The sequence below is a fragment of the Pollachius pollachius genome (genome assembly GCF_949987615.1).
Source record: "Pollachius pollachius genome assembly, chromosome: 1".
NCBI classification, from domain to species: domain Eukaryota; kingdom Metazoa; phylum Chordata; class Actinopteri; order Gadiformes; family Gadidae; genus Pollachius; species Pollachius pollachius.
Window position 1 is genome coordinate 19,535,534 of NC_136934.1, and position 18,450 is coordinate 19,553,983.

General features: G+C 44.2%; 1 protein-coding gene across 1 annotated transcript in view; it reads left to right on the forward strand.

The window, feature by feature from the left end:
* Positions 1-650: 650 nt before the first annotated feature.
* Positions 651-18,450, forward strand: part of LOC307088018 (multivesicular body subunit 12B-like) — a gene marked incomplete at both ends in the record, with an annotated part of 31,966 nt that continues 14,166 nt past the window's right edge. Inside the window, 6 exons of the mRNA XM_079753766.1 lie at positions 651-755; positions 5,507-5,602; positions 6,957-7,047; positions 8,256-8,385; positions 8,850-8,951; positions 14,208-14,263. Of these exons, the coding sequence (XP_079609892.1) occupies positions 651-755; positions 5,507-5,602; positions 6,957-7,047; positions 8,256-8,385; positions 8,850-8,951; positions 14,208-14,263 (580 nt within the window). The remainder of the gene's footprint in view (positions 756-5,506; positions 5,603-6,956; positions 7,048-8,255; positions 8,386-8,849; positions 8,952-14,207; positions 14,264-18,450) is intronic.

An 18,450-nucleotide genomic window follows, 5' to 3' on the forward strand; every position in this document is an offset into this window, starting at 1 on the left:
CTTTAATTTGATCAGCTTAATTGCAATAGATTCTGTAAACATCAAGATTAAGTGCAGCAACTTTGTCAGCTGGGTGCTTTAAAGTAATCTAATAAAAGTGGAGAGGAACCTTTGGAAACCACTTAGCCTATTAAAGGCTTGCATACCCATTAAGCTAAAATTCCCCTGGACAGGAATAGATAGCAATTGATTGGTATTTCCTTGCAAATATGTGATCACTTCTACTAATTTGTATTTGGTGAAGTCATGGAGTGGTCTCCAAATGTTTTTTCGTCGTTGGTCTCACTTATCATCCGGCCAAGGATTAGAAAGCCCTTCTTTCTTCCGGAGCATAATAAGGCAGAAGTCATTACTGTGGAGTTCTAATAGTCTTAGTGAGGGGGGAACCACCAGGATGCAGCCTATGTGTTCACTCTCCCTCAATTGACTTAGAACCGGCATTAACATTAACCTCACCTCTGCATGACGAGTGATGGCTTCTTACGCCAACAGCAGGGATGTTCTATTCTTTTGTAAAACATATGCAAATGAAAGCCGACTCCCTCAGTCCTGCACTACCTTGCTACGTTTCAGCACATTCATTCATGTTCTGATTGCATTAGGCATAGGGATGCTGAAGTATGGTTACTGTATTTACAGTCCCCCCCCATATGTCTGACACGCTGGATCCGAGCAGAAGCCCAGACCTGCCAGAGCCCATTGGGTCTGTGGGGGTGGTCGCATCGCTGCACAAGGTCCCTGATGGCTACCAAGTTGTGAGTCGACCTTCTAGTCAAACACTGCATTAAAGATATGCTTCACAGCGATGTAGTAATTTGAGGGATTGAGCTTTGTAATAATTGATGTATTCATGTTTTTCTCACGTTAAATGACATAATAAAACACAAAGAACATATTTGTACAATCCAACACAGCCATATTGTTGGCAGCATTTAAAGGGATTACTATTTGTTCAGTAGCAACATATAATTACTTATTTATTAAGTTTACTTTGATGATTTTCAGAGTTCCTCTTCCCAAATGTATTTATTCATATTAAGACATTCTTTGACTCACCAGAGGCTAAGATTTAATGATCCTCAGCAGATGCCCATCGCTTTCAACTGCCATTTTGCATTTAGACTCATTGGAAATGGTATTGCTAGCATAACAAGTTACGCAAGACTAAGGATATCTGGGTCATGGTAGAGAGTAGAGGAGTGGAGATGGAATAAATTAAGAGAACGTTACACCTGTAAACGTTGACCAAATGCTATCAACGTCTGAGTCTACGAACAGTATCGTGAGACGTGTTGGGTAAAAGTGTCCCCAAAAGGGAATGAATATAATTTTCTCTGTCCTGGCTCAGGTCCACGTATGGAGAGGAGCTTCCTAAACCCCCTTCCTCTTCCTCCTGCTTCTCCATTCTTTTTCCTTCATTTCCCATGGTGCTCCGACCTACAAACCCTGTTTATTGTAAGCTGGCAGATGATGGCAGGCTGGCATGGAAATGGAGCCACTGGCAGGGAAGCTAAACACACACCACATGGTAGACTGACAAACAAAGAGATTCCCCACCAGACTTCCTGCCTGCTTCTGTGCTCCAGCTCTGCACTATGCGTGGCAGTTTGATGTGCAGAACACTGTGCATGTTCTGCAGGGCTTGGAACAAAAGTGTGTTCACAATTGTTCCCTTGTAATACACACTTGGAAATGAGGTTGGAAACCGGTGTTTACTGGAGATTGTTGATAAATCTTGTTTACTCTTGGCACAATGCAACATTAATATAATTTAGGTTCTGTGTTCAAGCCTTGTATCTGACTTTTTTTGTGTATCATTTTCTAATCCAGCAGGGAATTAGTAAATATGATTATGTTAACATCTATATAATATCCAGGTACAAACAGTGTTATAACACACTACTTAGCCTACATGTGGAGTCTGTTAGGGATGATGAAATCCCAGTGTGGGTATTGGATGTGCGCTCGACTAGATTTGTCTATAGGCCTGCTGGGAAGCTGGCATGCCTAAATCCAGCACTCCCATGAATGAATGGCATGAGCTCCAGCCCTGTTTATCCTGCTATGACACCTCTGTAAAGCAGGGCCATGGCGTGAAAATAAAAGTGTTACACAAAGGAAGTGTGAGATTCTGTCTCTCTCAAAGCGTGCCGAGTTAAATGCTATCTGAAAGTTAAGCGACGACTGACACAATACATGAGACATTATGGCTCACATTTGACTATACAGAACCTCGTGCAATTCCTTTGTCTCAGTAGTATAATCTTCGTCTTCTTGACCATTTCTATGCACCTGTGGAAAAACATATGTAGATGCAAAGGGAGTTACAGGCAATTTGATACAAAACTGCCCTACTTATTAAACCTCAGTGGTTTTGTGTACTAGATATCATTGTAGCTCCAGCGTAACTTTCATTTATTTATTAAAAATAAAATATTAATAAATGAATCCATAAAATATTATCCTAATATTTTCCACCAACAAACTGGATGCAAAAGACGGCATGAACTTCTACGATAGAAGACAGATATGGATATGTTCATCCGAAAACCAATATTGCATTTCATATTTTCTTAAAGGATTGAGTGTATGTAGACTTGAAATAGACGTTGATCCATACTCTTAATACAGTGCATAAAGGCGGCTGATTCCCTCTTTTGCTGCCTCCTAAAGTGTGATCAAATCTCTGAACGTGAGCAGGTTGTTTGTACGCTAGAGAGCAGAGGCTGTGATCAAACACCCTCCACTGGGATGGAGCTTCACCGAGCCACTGCCAACCACCCCTCCCCACGTCAAACATCCCGGGCAGACACATCTACACAGCCCACACGCCCTGGTAGGGCTGCACAGGGGTGTCTGTGTGTGTGTGTGCCTGTGTGTGTGTGTGTGTGTGTGTGTGTGCGTGCGTGTGTGTGTGTGTGTGTGTGTGTGTGTGTGTGTGTGTGTGTGTGTGTGTGTGTGTGTGTGTGTGTGTGTGTGTGTGTGTGTGTGTGTGTGTGTGTGCGTGCGTGTGCGTGCGTGTGTGTGTGTGTGTGTATATGTTTGTGTCTGTGTGTATAATTCAAATCCAGCTGGGTATTTGACATGAATTCATTACCATAACACAAGTTTATTTGAAGAAGTAGTTATTAGGGATCTGAATGTGATTTGTTATGACATTTGGTCTCTCTCCTGCTTGGTGTTGGATGTTGCTCATCCAAGCATACTCATCAATACTCTGCTATCGCTTCTACTAAATAATATTTGGGATGATTCATCTGTTTTTTGTTGTTCTTATTATGTAACTAGTTAAAAAGGTAGAATTGCTGTCTTATTTCAATTAATGCAGGTGTAAAGTTGCCATTTATCAGATATCAGATATGCTTTAAAATAAGTTGCCTTCTAAAGTAACCAACCAATGATATCTCTGTGTGACTCTGTGGACTGGTAAATATTTTTTGTTTTATTTGCTCTAAATGAGTTCTTGATTGAGAGCCATAAGGTGCTGCAGGTCGGATGCTATGGGTACTGTACCAGGCTAGCTTCTGCAGTGTGGAAGGGCCGTCAGTGCTACAGTTATTCATCACAGCTCCTTGTGATATGACCAGAAGAGGGAGTGTGTCTACTAGGCACAGACATTAATTCTTCCTCGACGTGATCCTCGTTAAACACTTTGACCTAGAGCAGCCTTTGGATCTCCTTCAACGCAGCAGTCGTGGAACTCGGGGTTAGACGGCCCGTCTGGGAATATGCATACAGCCCTGCCCTCGCGCCATCATCGCTCGACGCCTTAACATCTTCTCTCTATGTATCTTGTTGTCCTTCAGCGTTGTAGTCATCTCGATAGTAAAAAAAAAAAGGAAAGGACTTGTAAACACAAGCCCCCCCCTCAACATCCCCCCTGTCCCCCGTCCCTCCTTCCCACCGTCCCCCTGTCCCTACCTTTTATTTATTACATTTTTTTTCCCGGTTGATTTTGAGCCGGTGCCTCGGGGCGGCGTCTGAGCAGTTGGTGGGTGATTCACATGCGAGCGGCGTCGCACCTTGGCTGCCCGCACTGGCAGGATGACGCCTGAGGTGCCTTTTCAGAGGACCCTGCCCTCGTTAGCCCTCAACTTGACTTTAGGTTTCACCCAGCCAGCCCTTTGTTTACTCTGACAGGATGCGCTGGCTACTGACCTGGAAAAAGTGGCCGAGACGGCTTGTCTTGTAGTGGAGAGAGCGAGGCTGATGATGTATTGGTTTCCTTCTGGGACGCCTCTCACGGCACTCCCATTGGGGGAGCCTGCGATCTCGCTCTCTTTTCTTCCCTCTCTCTCTCTCTCTCTCCTTTTTGAGTCTCACTGCCTTTATCTTTCTCTCTGCCTCCTTCTGTGTGTCTCTGTCTCTCTGTCTCTCTCTCTCTCTCTCTTTTTCTCTCTCTCTCTGTTATCTATCCATCTTCCTCTCTCTCCCCCTGCATCCCCCACCTGCCCCTCCTCTCCTGCTCATCCCATCTAGTCAGTGGTGGTTTTGCATGAGTCTCTCCATGCCATGAATCCCCCCCCCCCCCCCCCCCCCCCCACGCAATACCCAGACACTGTGGGGGTCATTCATCATTATTGTCAAGCAGGGGGGGGTAGTAATGTGTGTGGGTGGGTGCGGAGATCCATGACTTCTTCATTTGAATGAACCTCATTAGATTGACTCCTCTTTGTAAAAGATCCCCTTAGAAAATAAGCCTGGCAGTTATTTAGGGGATTGGCCCGTGATGGCCAATGGAACATGACGTTCCAATCGGGCGTATTTGCTAAAACGATGGAGGAGTCTCTATGTGGATCCGAGGGCAGGATATGTTTTTGCTTTGTCATTCTTGAGGAATGATGTATGAGACCTTTAGTTTGACTTGCAAAATGCAATCACTAAATGTGCTATCGATGAGCTATATTCTCTCTCCATCTCAACCTCCACTGACGCAACAAAGACAAACTACAAACAGGGGTTTGTGTCATCCATGGGCACATTATTTTCGGTGTTAATATATTCTTATTGTTCATTGGCACGTTATCGTCAGTTGTACTTGCTGATGGTTTCGAAGTTAACACAAACAAACGACAGACCCCAAACAAGATGTGACCCTTTGGCAGATGCTCAGCGGATACAGTAGAGTTTTAAGATCTCCCTCATATTCATGCCAAATATAATCCCTGCTTTCCCACAGAAGCAAAAAAAAAACAAGTTTGGGATTTTTTCCTTATTAGAGCAGATCTTTGTCGGGCATCTTTAATCAGCCTGGCCCCTGGGGGACAGTATTTTTAGCCACCTTTTTGGTGGAGGCTGAGACTCCTTTACCCACACAGAGCACTAATGAGATGGAGCAGTGGTGCTGGCAAGCCTTAATTAAGTCTAGCGTATGGTAGGAGAAAAGGCAGGAAAGCAACATGCTCGTGGCGCACATACATTAACTTTATCCCACCTTATGCACCGCAGTTTTTTCTCCATGTGTTGCCTTCTATTTTTTCTCCTCTTCTTCTGTTTTTTCACATAGGTTGCACAAACAACAGATGGCGGAGATGCAGACCTGTGGAAGGACGGCTTATTCAAATCCAAGGTCACCCGCTATCTCTGTTTCACCAGAAAAAACGTATGTGCAGATGGAAACTTCTTCTTTCTCCCAGCAACAGCGTTTCTCCAACACCTGTATGGTGGGGTTTGGTGTTTTGCTTCTGCAAGGGCTAAAGTCATGTCAGGATCTGCAATATGGGAACCCAGCACTCAAACAAAAGTGTTATGTCTTCAAATTTCTGCCCCCTTAACGAATAATACCTTTTTGGGGATTTAACTTCGTTACGTTTTGTATCCTCCTGAGAATAGTGTTGGTTGTTATTCAAATTGTAACCTGGGATTCTTCAGAGATATCTCAAGCGATTACATTTTTATTTCAGTTTAACTAGTCTCTCTTAATGGAAATTACACGTCTAAAGCCCATCTGGTTAGGTCTGCTATTTATATGTTGCATCTGATGATGCAAGATCCATCTATGCCTAGATAGCATTATTTCAGTAATAATAATGAATTCATCGCTATATTCCCCACTACAAACATTTAAAGAACTCATATCTCAGTCATAATACTTAACTATAAAATTGAATATAGTATCAACTATGTACTGTTTTCTTTTGTGTGTATAATAATTAGCGCATGAGTAGTAATATAAAAAAAATCTGAATGATTCTTCTTTCATGGTCTTTCATAGATATTATTTATAATACTTATTTACTTCATGGCCTCTCTCTCTCTGTTACGAATAAAGCTCAACCAATAGCCTCCCTCCATTACCTGTGTATGTTTTTTTAAATTCATGTCGGCATTGTTCTCAATGTGCTGACACAGATGTAACATGACAGAGCCATCAACAAAGGCTATTTTGTCTGCCAATCAATGACGCCTCAATTCTAATTGTGTACGACAAAAACAGATTCAGCAGAATTAGCCCCTGGATATATGGCAAGCGAGTAAATAAGTTGTGATTCCTGGCGCTCTAGGTCGGGAGAGATGCCTTCCTTTGTCACATTATGATGGTACACTATTCCGAATATTTATAGTAAAATATGGAAGAATGAAAGAAGATAGAGCTACAGTACTGTTCCATGCAAAGCAATGATATGTATCCATATTCCTTTTTAAGTCAATATAAAAACTATAAATACAATTTAAATAAACTGAAGGGGCCACTTAAGAATGGAAGTTGTCCTTTCAGTTTTTAAAGATGTGATTTAAAAATGGATTTTCATCACATTGTTTCAACAAGGTTGTAAAAAGTATATTATTACAATTTACTATTGAGATCAGTATTATGAACTATGTTCATGCATTCTGTTTACATACGCTACCATCATACGTCACACTGTAAAGAACTTATATATTTCATGTGGACGTTTCTGGATATCATTTTAAATGATACCTCTCTCTCTCTCTTTTTCTCCCTCGGAGCAAAGCAAGACAGTGTTGTTGTGGACATGAAGTTCATTGACCTCCGAGATGCCATGCCAATGGGCTTCACGCCTGTCCTGGAAACGTTGGACACCAGTAAGCAAACATCACAAACACCACAAACAACACAAAACAACACAAGCACACCCGCCTTTTTCTGCCTTTCATCTTCTGAGCTGCGTTTCTTTTGTCTGCTGTGTTCTGCCTCTGGAATAAGCTTATGGTTGCGGTCCTTCAGGGCAGCTTTGCTTGAGATAGTGAATGTTTTATTGGTGCAGGTTAGCTTAATTTATGGTAGTCTGTGGGAATAAAATAAACATTTTGCCCCGGAGGTACAAGAGGGAAGAGAATCATGAGTCATTGTTTATCTCAGCTGGAGCTGTGCTTTTCTTTATGAGGGGCTTATTTATTTATGTATTTATTTGAGGAGAGGACGAGTGGATAGGGGTTATCTAATATTAATGAAATGCATTCCCCAATGCTTTAGTGCTTTTTGAGTGCTATGTATTCACACTCCTCCTCCTGCTGCTGCCCGTCCTCATCCACGCCTTGGAAACGTAATAATATTTTGGCGGGGAGTAAGGACAGATTATTTATTATTTTTATTATCATTTGCACTACACTTCCCGGCTTTGCAGAGGAAATAAATGAGCACTGCACGAACGCAATATATAGCATGGTAATGTTTTGTGTTTTTGTACCAGAACGAACAAAAGAGATTGTTTTGTTTGGCCATGGTGTTATTTAATGTTTTATTACTTTGTGAGAATCCATGTTTAATGTATCCCTCTGACATTATGTATGAGATCCTATCTGGAGTATCCAGCTTTGAAATCCCTGTTGTGCACTATGGCTGATAGAGGGTTCACTTGCCTCTGTCATTTTTACCTACTGAAATGATTAAGGTTATAATAATGCACGTGGATTCTGTGGCTATTTTCTTTTAATCCAAGCAAGTCATCCAGCAAAAATATTGTAACATATTAGATTGCTTATGGGATAGCCTAGCGGCTAGGGGGTTTGATTCCCAGTCCATCAAGTCTGGGTTCAATCCCATAGTCAGCCTTCCTGTCTACAACCCCTCCTTCAACGAGACGCCTCGCCCTTACCTGCTCCTGAGCAAACTAGAACATGGAAGAAGAATTCAATGCTAATTAAAAAAATATTCAGGAGTCAAAATTAAAGAATCAAGGCAGCGATGACTTCCAGAAGAGACGATCAGGGGCCATCTTGCATGTTGAGAAAATACCTTAATCTTTATCATCACGCAAAAAATTGTCTGATCTGTGCCCCTGCTTCGTTAGAGGAGCCTGCGCTGAGGAAGAGGAGGCTCTGTGTGAAGGTCTGCCCGCGTGCTTCGGCCCAGACGGTTCTCTATGACATCAAGGTCATGGGCCGGTCCAAGCTCCCCCGTACTCACTACACCTGTATCGGGTGAGTTGGTTGGTCCTTGATTGCGTATCGTCCATCATCAAGCGATGTTCAAAGAGCATTGTTTCTGCGTGGTCTTGGATAAAATTGACATTTCGATTACGGCAGAAATATTCAGAAGACGTATCTATCCAAAGCAATTTACTTATATTGCTGCCGGTACCGTAAGGATGTTCATAGCACGCAAGAGGGGTGTGTGGGGGGGGGTACGGGGTAAGGGGGAGGCTAAACAATATCAAATGATCATTGAATGGCTCTGTCTAGCAGAACTGATGGAGCAAGGCATCTACAAAGCCAGGGTTAGGGGTTCTACTCCCACTGGTCCCAACCATGCTCAGATGAATCCCATCCTACCAGTATTGTTATACGCTGTTGAAAAGTGTCCGCCAAAGTACATATATTGGATGATGAAACTCTTAACAATGAGATATCACTGGGATTAACAGTCAGATGTGTGTTTCCCACAGTGAGTTGAACAATATGAGCATATGGTACAGTGCCGGAGATCTTCCTCCGACACAGAGGGGCTTGCCTTCAGTCGCCAATAAAACCCAAACCAGCACAGCAAGGTAAGAATAAAGGGCGACAGATTAACCCCTTCTCTTCTCCTTCCCTCCGTGTTCCTTCTGTTGCTGCGCCGGTTCCCTCAGTCTCATATTTCCCCCTTCCAATATAATGTGTCGGTTTAATGGCACCCAGAGCAGCCCCGACACAGGTATTGCTCTGGCCCTCTTCGGGCGGTGATCTGTTGTAAAAGGTTGCGCCTGGACCAGACACCGGTGGCAGGGGCACACTGAGGAGACGGGAGGACGAGACCAGGGACCCCTCAACCAGAGGCAGAGTTCAATGAGGGCTAAACTCCTGCGATTCCTACAGAGCTCCCTGGAGGCGATACCGGGACAGGAGGGGGGGGGGGGGGAGGGGGGGGGGGAAGGAAAAGGAAGAGCTGCATGGCCTGGAGAGGGAGACACAGATGCAGAGGAAGGGAGGAGAGCTCAGAGGCCCTTTCTAACTTTCTATGCACATGCACACACGGGCACACACACACACGCACACACACACACACACACACACACACACACACACACACACACACACACACACACACACACACACACACACACACACACACACGGGGGCACACTTGTTCAATGTTGCTCCGCCTGGGGCTCAGCGAGAACTTGCAGGCCTTTGTAGCGCATCCAGATCAAACAGCTCCATTATTTATCCCATCGCACGGGGCTGGGGGATTTCCACGGCAAATTGTAAATAAACAATCGAGACTCCTTAGGTGTGGCGTTGGCACTGCAGAGGGTGGGAGGGAGAGAGGGATGGGGAGAGAGATAGAGAGAGAGAGAGAGAGAGAGAGAGAGAGAGAGAGAGAGGAGGGAGGGAGAGGGAGAGAGGGGGAGAGAGAGAGGGGGGGGAGAGGGAGAGAGGGGGAGAGAGAGAGGGGGGGAGAGAGGGGGGAGAGAGGGAGAGGTTTTGGCATGGGTACGGGTTGGTTCAGACAGAAGTAGGAATCTCTCCGTCAGGTCGGGAGTCAAATTGTGAAAAGGAAAGACGCTCTTCATAGCACAAGCCAAGGCAGGAGATGGTCGGAGTGAGATAGAGCGTGTTCATGGACTCCGTTCAAACATGTGCAACTCGGCTGGATGAGAGATGAGAGATTAGAAGAACCACAAGTTCAAAGAGAAGATGCTTTTGTAGAACTGCTGATTTGTGAATATCGGTGTTTGCCTATGGGAGACGGTCCGAGCTTGTAGGCAGCACGCCTTCTCAGTACCCAGTAATCCTCCGCTCCTTTGGAAGCCTCACGTTCATGTTGTTGCGAGGTCGGGGGGATGGAATAAATTGCACCTCTAAGCAAACCCACCCACCTCCAGCCCCCGCAAGCACCCGCCAAGCCCCCCGCCCGATGCCTGCTGAGATCATACGCTCCCCTTTTCTCTTTTTTTTTTTTTGGAATTAATATTCAAATTCATGACAGCTAAAGCCTTCTTCTTTTACTCCTTAACGTCTTTAATGCTCAGACAAACTAAGGGGAAGGCTGTGGCCAGTAGATACTCCTTGCTAGCCTGGATGAAAACGGATATTTTCCTTCTTCATCTGCATTCTTCCTGCTCAGTAAGAATTTGCTCTGATTCTTTCCCCACCGGCCTGGGCATGCACAGGTTCTCACGTTGTGACTGAGGGCTCCGGGAGGGAACTATGGCTGTCGATACTAGACTGTCACTGTGGTGTGGCAGGGCAGGTCTTTATTCAAATGTGATCGTTCACCATAAAGAAAAGTCTCCTTTGGGCTATCTATAACAACTTTATGGCCACTGGAGAGTAGCGCTCTTAAATTTAAGTACCCTTTGCAGTTCAGAGGGAAAGATGTTTTTAAATACAGTCAATAATGTGTACATTTTTAATGAGCCTTATCATTCTGAACCCGGCGGTGAGCCCTCTCAGATTTGAAGTGGCCTGAGGCGTGGCTGGGCCGGTCATGATGTGTGGGTCCAGACCCGGACGACCCTGGATACAGTTGCATGGCAACTGGAGCTTATGAAATGTTTTCATGTTCTCTGTGGAAACTAATATGTAAGCAATACAATAAACAAACAAACATTTCGGCAACACTAAAGTAATCTACAGTTTGAGTAGTTTTTAATATGTGTATGTGTTCGAGAAATGTAATACCAAATATCATCTTCCCGCAAAAACAATTTTTTGATTCTGTCCAACTGTCCTTTAGATTACCACATGGCCAACCACGCCATTGGACCTGCTGATCAAACTGTCATATCTGAGGAAGATATTCAACCGATATGGCGACTCGTAGCATAAATTAGCCTTGTGCTAATATTGCAAAAAAAAAGAATCTGTCTCGGACTGAAGGTTTTGACGTTTCTCTTAAAACAAGAGTTCTGTAAACACGATACGCCTTTTTTTTTATCAAATGTTTGGCTGTTGAAATGCTAAAAAGGCAAAATATATATACTAAACACCCAAAACGAGGTGTGTGTGAATGTGTTTGTGTGTTTGTGCGCATTTGTGTGTGTGTGCGCTTGCATTTGTATAATAGAAAAGTCATCAGCACGGCTTTGGCATATCTATGCATCTTGCATGGCCCTGCCTCATGTGACTGTTTGGCGGCGCACCCTGTGAGCTATTGTGTCTCCCGTCATTCCCCGCTGCCTCAACCTCCGCGCCACAACACTCCCACACCCTCGGGGAGGAGGGAGAGGAGTAAAGAAAGCTCCCAGTGTGTGTGTGGCTGTCGGTGCGCCGCCTGACAGGCTAAATGTACAGTAAGAGACTGAGTTTACTCCTTCATTATTTTGTCGTTTTCTAACAACGCCACAGCAAGCTAAACGATGCCGAACGCCGACGCCACTGAATCAAAAATGGTGATCAAGACGGGTCTGATGTGCCGAGAGGCGCTGGAGGATCTACCACCGGCGTCTTCAGAAAAGGCCGTCTTTTCAACACCTGACACCCACCATCTTAACGCAGTGTAATGATGGGTGGGAAAGTAGCACCCACAAAGCAGCACACTTGGCACATGGAGGGCGGTGTAGAGTCGTTGTCACGGGAAGGGGCGAGATGTGTCAAAACAAGCAATCCCAGCACACTCTCTCTCTCCCTTTCTCTCGCTCTCTCCCTTTCTCTCTCTCTCTCTCTCTCTCTCCCTCTCTCTCTCTCTCTCTCCCTCTTTTTCTCTCTCTCTCTCCCCCTCTCTCTCTCCCTCTCCTGCTCTCCCTCTCCCTCTTTATCTCCCAGCTACTGTTTCTCTCACATCGTCTCTGTGTTGCTACTCCCTCTACCTCTTCTCCTGTCCTCATCTCCTCCCCTCCCCTTACTATCCCCTGAGTCTCAACACTCATGTCTCAAACCAGGTTTCTCTTTGTGTGAATCGTAAGCCGTCATCCTCTGTTTCCTCAATAAGAGAATGAATCCATCTTATTTGACTGGTTGAAACATTAGATGGAAAATTTCGCGTTGTAACGATAGACTCTTGACGACTCTTGATGACTGAACAGTCTTCCTCGGGTTGCACAGCCCAAGTAATTGTATTTTAACCATGGTACAGCCTTTATGGGACCAAACGACTTCCTTATCAGAGTTGTAATTACTTAAATCTTTTAGGCCATGTTCCCAGTTCTGTTGTAATTTGATGAGGTGCACCACGTTATAATTGAATATTCAAATTAGAAATAGGTGTCAATATGGCCCTCCTTGCCGGGAATGAGGATTAATTGTTGTCAAAACTTACAGCAGCTCAGGCACTCCTCTTGATTAGGAATGCACTTGCCATGTTTTTTGTTTCAAGAATTAGTCTTGTAATTGATTTGCCATATGTTACCCTCACCCAGTGCTGCTAAAATTGTATTTAGGAATCAACACATTTGGATTGAGACAGTTTTTTGTTTCCGCCAGATGGGCATTGTAGCCCTACGGAGGCTGAGTAGAGAAGTGTTTTAGTTTCCAAGTCTCCAGATTCACGGCTTCACTTCAACTGCCTTTGCTCGTTTTAACATTTTAGGTGTACGTTGTATGGAATGTAATACAAATTGTGAATATGTTTATTTTACGTGTGTTCTTCAAGTATATAGAAGTTCAAGTTCATTATAGCACACTAAAAACAGCAATTGGTTGACCAAGGTGCTGAAGAAACGGCCATAAAAGACAATGGCTTATATGTAAACACCTGGAATATTCCTATCCTAAATAGGCCTCTAGTTCATCTGGTTCAGAAGTATCACTACCTTTTCGCTCCTAGGAAGGGAGCCCACCTTTCTGCGAGGTCTTCCTCAGAGGAGGCAGCCCTTTCCACAAGATTGATGCCAGCCTTTTAAAAATTCACCATTGGCCTACGCTTAACATGGCCAAGTGCCGATGCAAATGAGGAGAGAGGGAAGTCGACCTATTCATCGCAAATAAATCTGAGTTTGAGACCCAGGCTCATAAATACCACAAGCTGTCAGGGATCGTGTTTTATGGCTCTTGATGGAAGTTATTTCATTTATTTATCTCATCCCAAAGAGATAAGGTGAAGAAAGTCACAACTACCGTAATATGCAAAGCTGACATTTTACCTTTCCCCATTAAAAAAAAGGGAGTTGACATAGCAAAGACATGTTTTATTTCAACCAGCGAACTTTGCTCGCAAACTTTATAAAACCCTCTTTTCTTTTATTTCTCTTGGAGATCATCTGAAGCTTGGTTTAGCAGCTCCACCAGTCTGGGTGTACTGAGTCTCCGGTGGTGTTCCCAGACTAACGCGGCTTTTGAATGCATTGCATCATCTTTTCTAACAGTGTATATTACCGCTAGCGAGTGACATTATGCAGACCCTCTTAAAGCTCTCAGTGTTGTTGTCTTGCTCGCGGTGGATTTATTGATCAGTGGGGTTGAGTCACATGGTGTGATTCATGATGGGGGGATTGATGAGGATATCAATAGTATCTGCTTTGTTATCTCCGGATGCCCACAAGTGGATTTCAGGGTCTTTTTTTCTTCTTCTGTAATACAGAGGAAGGAAAATGGTTATGGTGAAGACAGACTCTTCTCTGCAATTACTCCTCAGTAAAAAAACACAATATCTTGATTTATGTTGTGTTTGGTTTTACCTCTGTAACATTCAGTCCGTTATTTTACTGGTAAAGCTGCTGGTAACATCTGGTAAGAATCTTGCCTGACACTATGACTTATTATGTTTACATTTGTTTAATATAATTTAAATTTTTATGTCTTTCGGTCACATTGTTGCATTGTTTCCTTATGAGAAAAATGAGCATGCGCCATATTGCTTTGTCTCTTTGTGTCTGTCTCCCCAGCCCAGCTACCAGGCCGTACTTTGAGCATCAGACCAGCGGGTCCTACGCCTTGTCAGGTAAGAACTTTCCTCGTCCTCTACTATCTCTGTGGGAAACATTATGCACCTTAATTCAATTCTATTCAAACTCGTTTGAAGTTTGAATAGTGAACCAATCATCCTAGCTACAGCCCGCTCAGCGACATTGAGCTGTGACTTTATCAACTGGTCTGTCCGCTCTGGCGCGTGCAGACGGAACCTGGGAGAGATGACAGCATCCGGTAGCACCTCCAGATTCCGCCACAGATGCGCATCTGAGTGAAGGCAGCTCAGCAGAAGTTCAGCGTTCCTGCTCAGGAGAACATTTAGCGCCCAGTCAACGATAATTCATCAGCCGCCACGCAGACAGACTCACGTTTTAACCACACGCTCTGCATCCGAGACGAGATCCTCTCAGATCCACTCTTCCTGTCTGAAGTCAAGGTTCTCCGGCCTTCCTTTTCCTTTTCAAACGCAAAAAAAAAGTATTGTTCTGGGAGCGGATCTTCTAGCTATTCCGGACCAGCCCTGTGCAGTCAGGAGTTGGCTGAGTGAGGAAGGGAGGGAGGGCTACGTAGGCGGGAGAGAGGGGGAGAGGGAGAGCTCCAGACAGGCTAAATGAGGCGAACAGTTGTTGTTCAGCTGGAGAGAGACACCATGTGGCGATGGCTCCTCCTGCTCTGCGAGCGGAGGCCGGAGCGCTGGGCTGGTGTTGCTCGGTGACAGACTGTACAGTGTTCAGTGAGTACGCCACAGCCCGGTGGCTGGGCATCTGCCACATGACACCGGATTGTAGTTAATGCCCCGCTACATAACTCCACTGAGATTAATCGTGTTGATCGTGTTGTATTATCATTATTATTATTATTATTATTATTATTATTATTATTATTATTATTATTATTATTTTGAGTTGTTTTGATCTTGAGCTTTTTTTCTTCTTTTTTTTTCAAGACTCTGACTACTTCATGGTATTCAAATTTGACCTGGACATATTGTGTGTGTTTGCATGCTTGTGGGTGTGTTTGTGTGTGTGTGTGATCGTGTGGGAGTGTGTTTGTTTTAAGTTTCTATTGTTCTGAAAAAGTTAGCCCTACTTCCTTAACAGCCTGACTTGGTGTGACTAGTCAACATTGGGCCCCACAGTGAGAACCTGAGTGGATGTAACAACCCTTCATTAGCAATGTGATGGCCTGCAGACTACGTGTGAGCCTGTAAAAAAGAGCCTATTTGTGTTAATTGTTAGCTTGGTACGTCTGTGTGTGTGTGTTTGTGTGTGTGATTGTATGTCGGTGCGACTCTGCTTCTGTGTTTTGGTGTGTGCGTGTCTGTGTGTGTGCGTGTGTGTGTGTGTGTGTGTGTGTGTGTGTGTGTGTGTGTGTGTGTGTGTGCACCATTGAATAAGAGTGTGTCTGGTTTAGTGTGACTGCGCGTGTGCGTATGTGTGTGCGGCGGTGTGTGTGTGTGTGTGCGGCTGCGTGTGTGTGTGTGTGTGTGCTTGACAGCTGGCCTGGTTCGAGTTGGTCTAAAACCATGTGCGCTCTGTCAGGGTAGTACAGGCACCTTCTTTAGGATTGATGAATTACCTGCTTCCTTGATTAAACCTTCCGTCACTTTGCAACAAAACAAAAAAGCCCAACACACACTCGTACAGAAAGAGAAGGGAGTCGCGGGCGGAGAGGCAACATGTCTGGGAAATCTGTCATCGCCAGTCACATCATGTTCAAATGTGATGCGCAGGTGCCTTGACATTTATTACCAGAATATTAAAAACTAATTCACGTTTATTTGTGCAGCCCCCCTCTCTCACTTGACAGTTGGGCTCATTTGAAGAGTTATGGGATTTCTTTCTTTTTTTTTTTTTGGAATTTGTTTGATCCCCGACAAGTTGTTTTGCCAATTAGGCCTGTTGTCAATTCACTGACAGAGCGCCAGGTGACGCCGCGGTGTAATTACTGCTGAACTTCGACTTTTAAAATCAGCCTTTAAACAATGTTGTTTGCATGGATCAAATTGGCATTGTGCCGATGTACAGTATCCCGATAACAATGTACAGTATTAAGACGAGCTGGCGCCTCCCTTCGTTATTGCCTTGTCAACGACATATGGGATCTGGCAGACGTCCCGCTGATAAAAAGAGTAAACCTAATAATAAGTAATACATTAACATATCTATTGCATTAATCAAAAAGAAATCCTGACATTGGCCCCCACCGATCTAACGTAATATGAAGAGCAATTATTTCCCTATCCATTAAAAGAACTTCAATTAACAGCCGCTAGACAGTTCATCTTTCTGAGGGGAGGTGGGGTGGGGGTGAGCGGAAGACTCGGGTTTGCAAAACATCCTGGCAGGATGACAATGATTTTTGTTCTATTTTTGAAGAGAACAATATAAGAATTCCTATTAAACTATGTGCATCTGCTTTTAATTTGCCGCAAATAATTGGAAAATGCAACAGAGCTTTCCAATTAAACCACCACTTTATGCTGTTTAATAATACCCCCATAATATTATAGCTTATGAAATGACAGGTGAGTTGGTGTATGAATAAAACATAAAGCCCCCCGTAATAAGAGGAGGAAAAAAAAGAGAGACAGTTGTTGGGGGGGCTTTTAAATGCTCGACATAATTTGCATATATTAATCTCCTCTTTTCTGCCTTATCAAATATTCCACTGTATTTGAAGTTAAAATAGTCATGACAGGCAGCGGCACGGCTCCTCTTTGCAAGGATTTATTACTTGTATAATTCTGGATCTTTAATAAGCCAATATGACTGATCCTTTGAGTTCTGTGGAATTTGGTTAATTGTTCCAGATGGCGCTCGCTGATTATGCAAAATTACTTTTCTTTCTTTCTTTCTCTCCTGCCGCCCCCCCCTACCCCCACCCACCCTCCATCGACACGTTTTTCTGATTGACTCACATGGAAGAAAAAAGATTATTTTTGGCCCGGCACTTTCATTAAGAGGCTTCTCATCAGGTTTCAAACAAAAGTTCCATCTTATCTCCGCCCCCGTGATGTTCAGCGGCCGGGCGGGCGTGAGGAGGCTGGGGCTAGCCGCCGCCGCCGCTGCTTATCTCCACGCCTGATGGATCTCCGATGCTCCGGCATCGCCGCGGCAACCGTGGGGACCATAGCTATATTTTCACATGAGGCGCTTCTCTTTAGGCTGAAGCATTAAAAAAGAGAGAAAAAAAACACAGCCCTGGATGGCCGAGTATCCCTGAAGTTATTATTGTGTTAAGTTGTGCCTCCCTCTCTCTCTCTCTCCTCTGGTGGCTGATTAGATTACTCAGCAGTGGTGTTGCGGTGCCACTGCAGCCTGGGTTCCACACCACGACTCTCCAAACGCTGGGTTCTGCATCCACTAAACGGCTGGATGAATCATTGATGGAGGTGTTATGAGGGAGGTGCTGATTTACGGCCGTTCCGTCGCTCTGAGATGGAGCAGGGGTTTTCTCAGAAAGCGAGGTTGACGTTTGAAGTGATGCCAGCGCTCGCGTCAGGGCGCTGGAGAAAGCTCTGAAACACGTTTTGAAGTTTTATATTTTAATGGCTATCAAAGAGTTGGACAGATGCAAACGATGACACAACATAGTTAAAACTTTTAAAAGAACATTGATCCCGTTTGAATTGTTATATTTTTGTGGGTTCAAATCCAACAGAAAACCCCATCACATTTAACGCAACCATACAGCAATCTAGGTGCCAGTATCAGTCTCCATACAGTAAGAGTTTAAACCCCTCCATTATGATGGCCTTTCTGGGTTTCGGCTCCAAATTACGCTGTGGATCTCATTAACAATGCAAGAAAAAAAGAGAAGGCAGTTCCAATCTGCAGGCCAGGCTGGACGGTGAAGTCTCATCCCTCACGGTTCTGCATCCATCGCTGGGACGGCGCTGATGTTCTATTAGTGTGAGGGTCCAGACGTGGACCCTCTCAATGGATAGCCCTGTCGCCGCCGCCTCATTTGCCCCATGTACAGCAGGGCTTTGTTATCACACATCTAATTACAACTTGATAAAAAAATATTTCACACCCCAAAAGAAAAAAGAGAAAAACCCAGTCATTAAATATAGTTTAAGGAGATTTATGGTCAAATATGCCTTAAATATCTTTTAATGGCTCTGCTGACTAGTTAGGTTTGTAATTAATGATCTTCTAATACATACTGTGGAGTGATTCAGAAACACAATGAGATCCTGGAAATATACTTCTT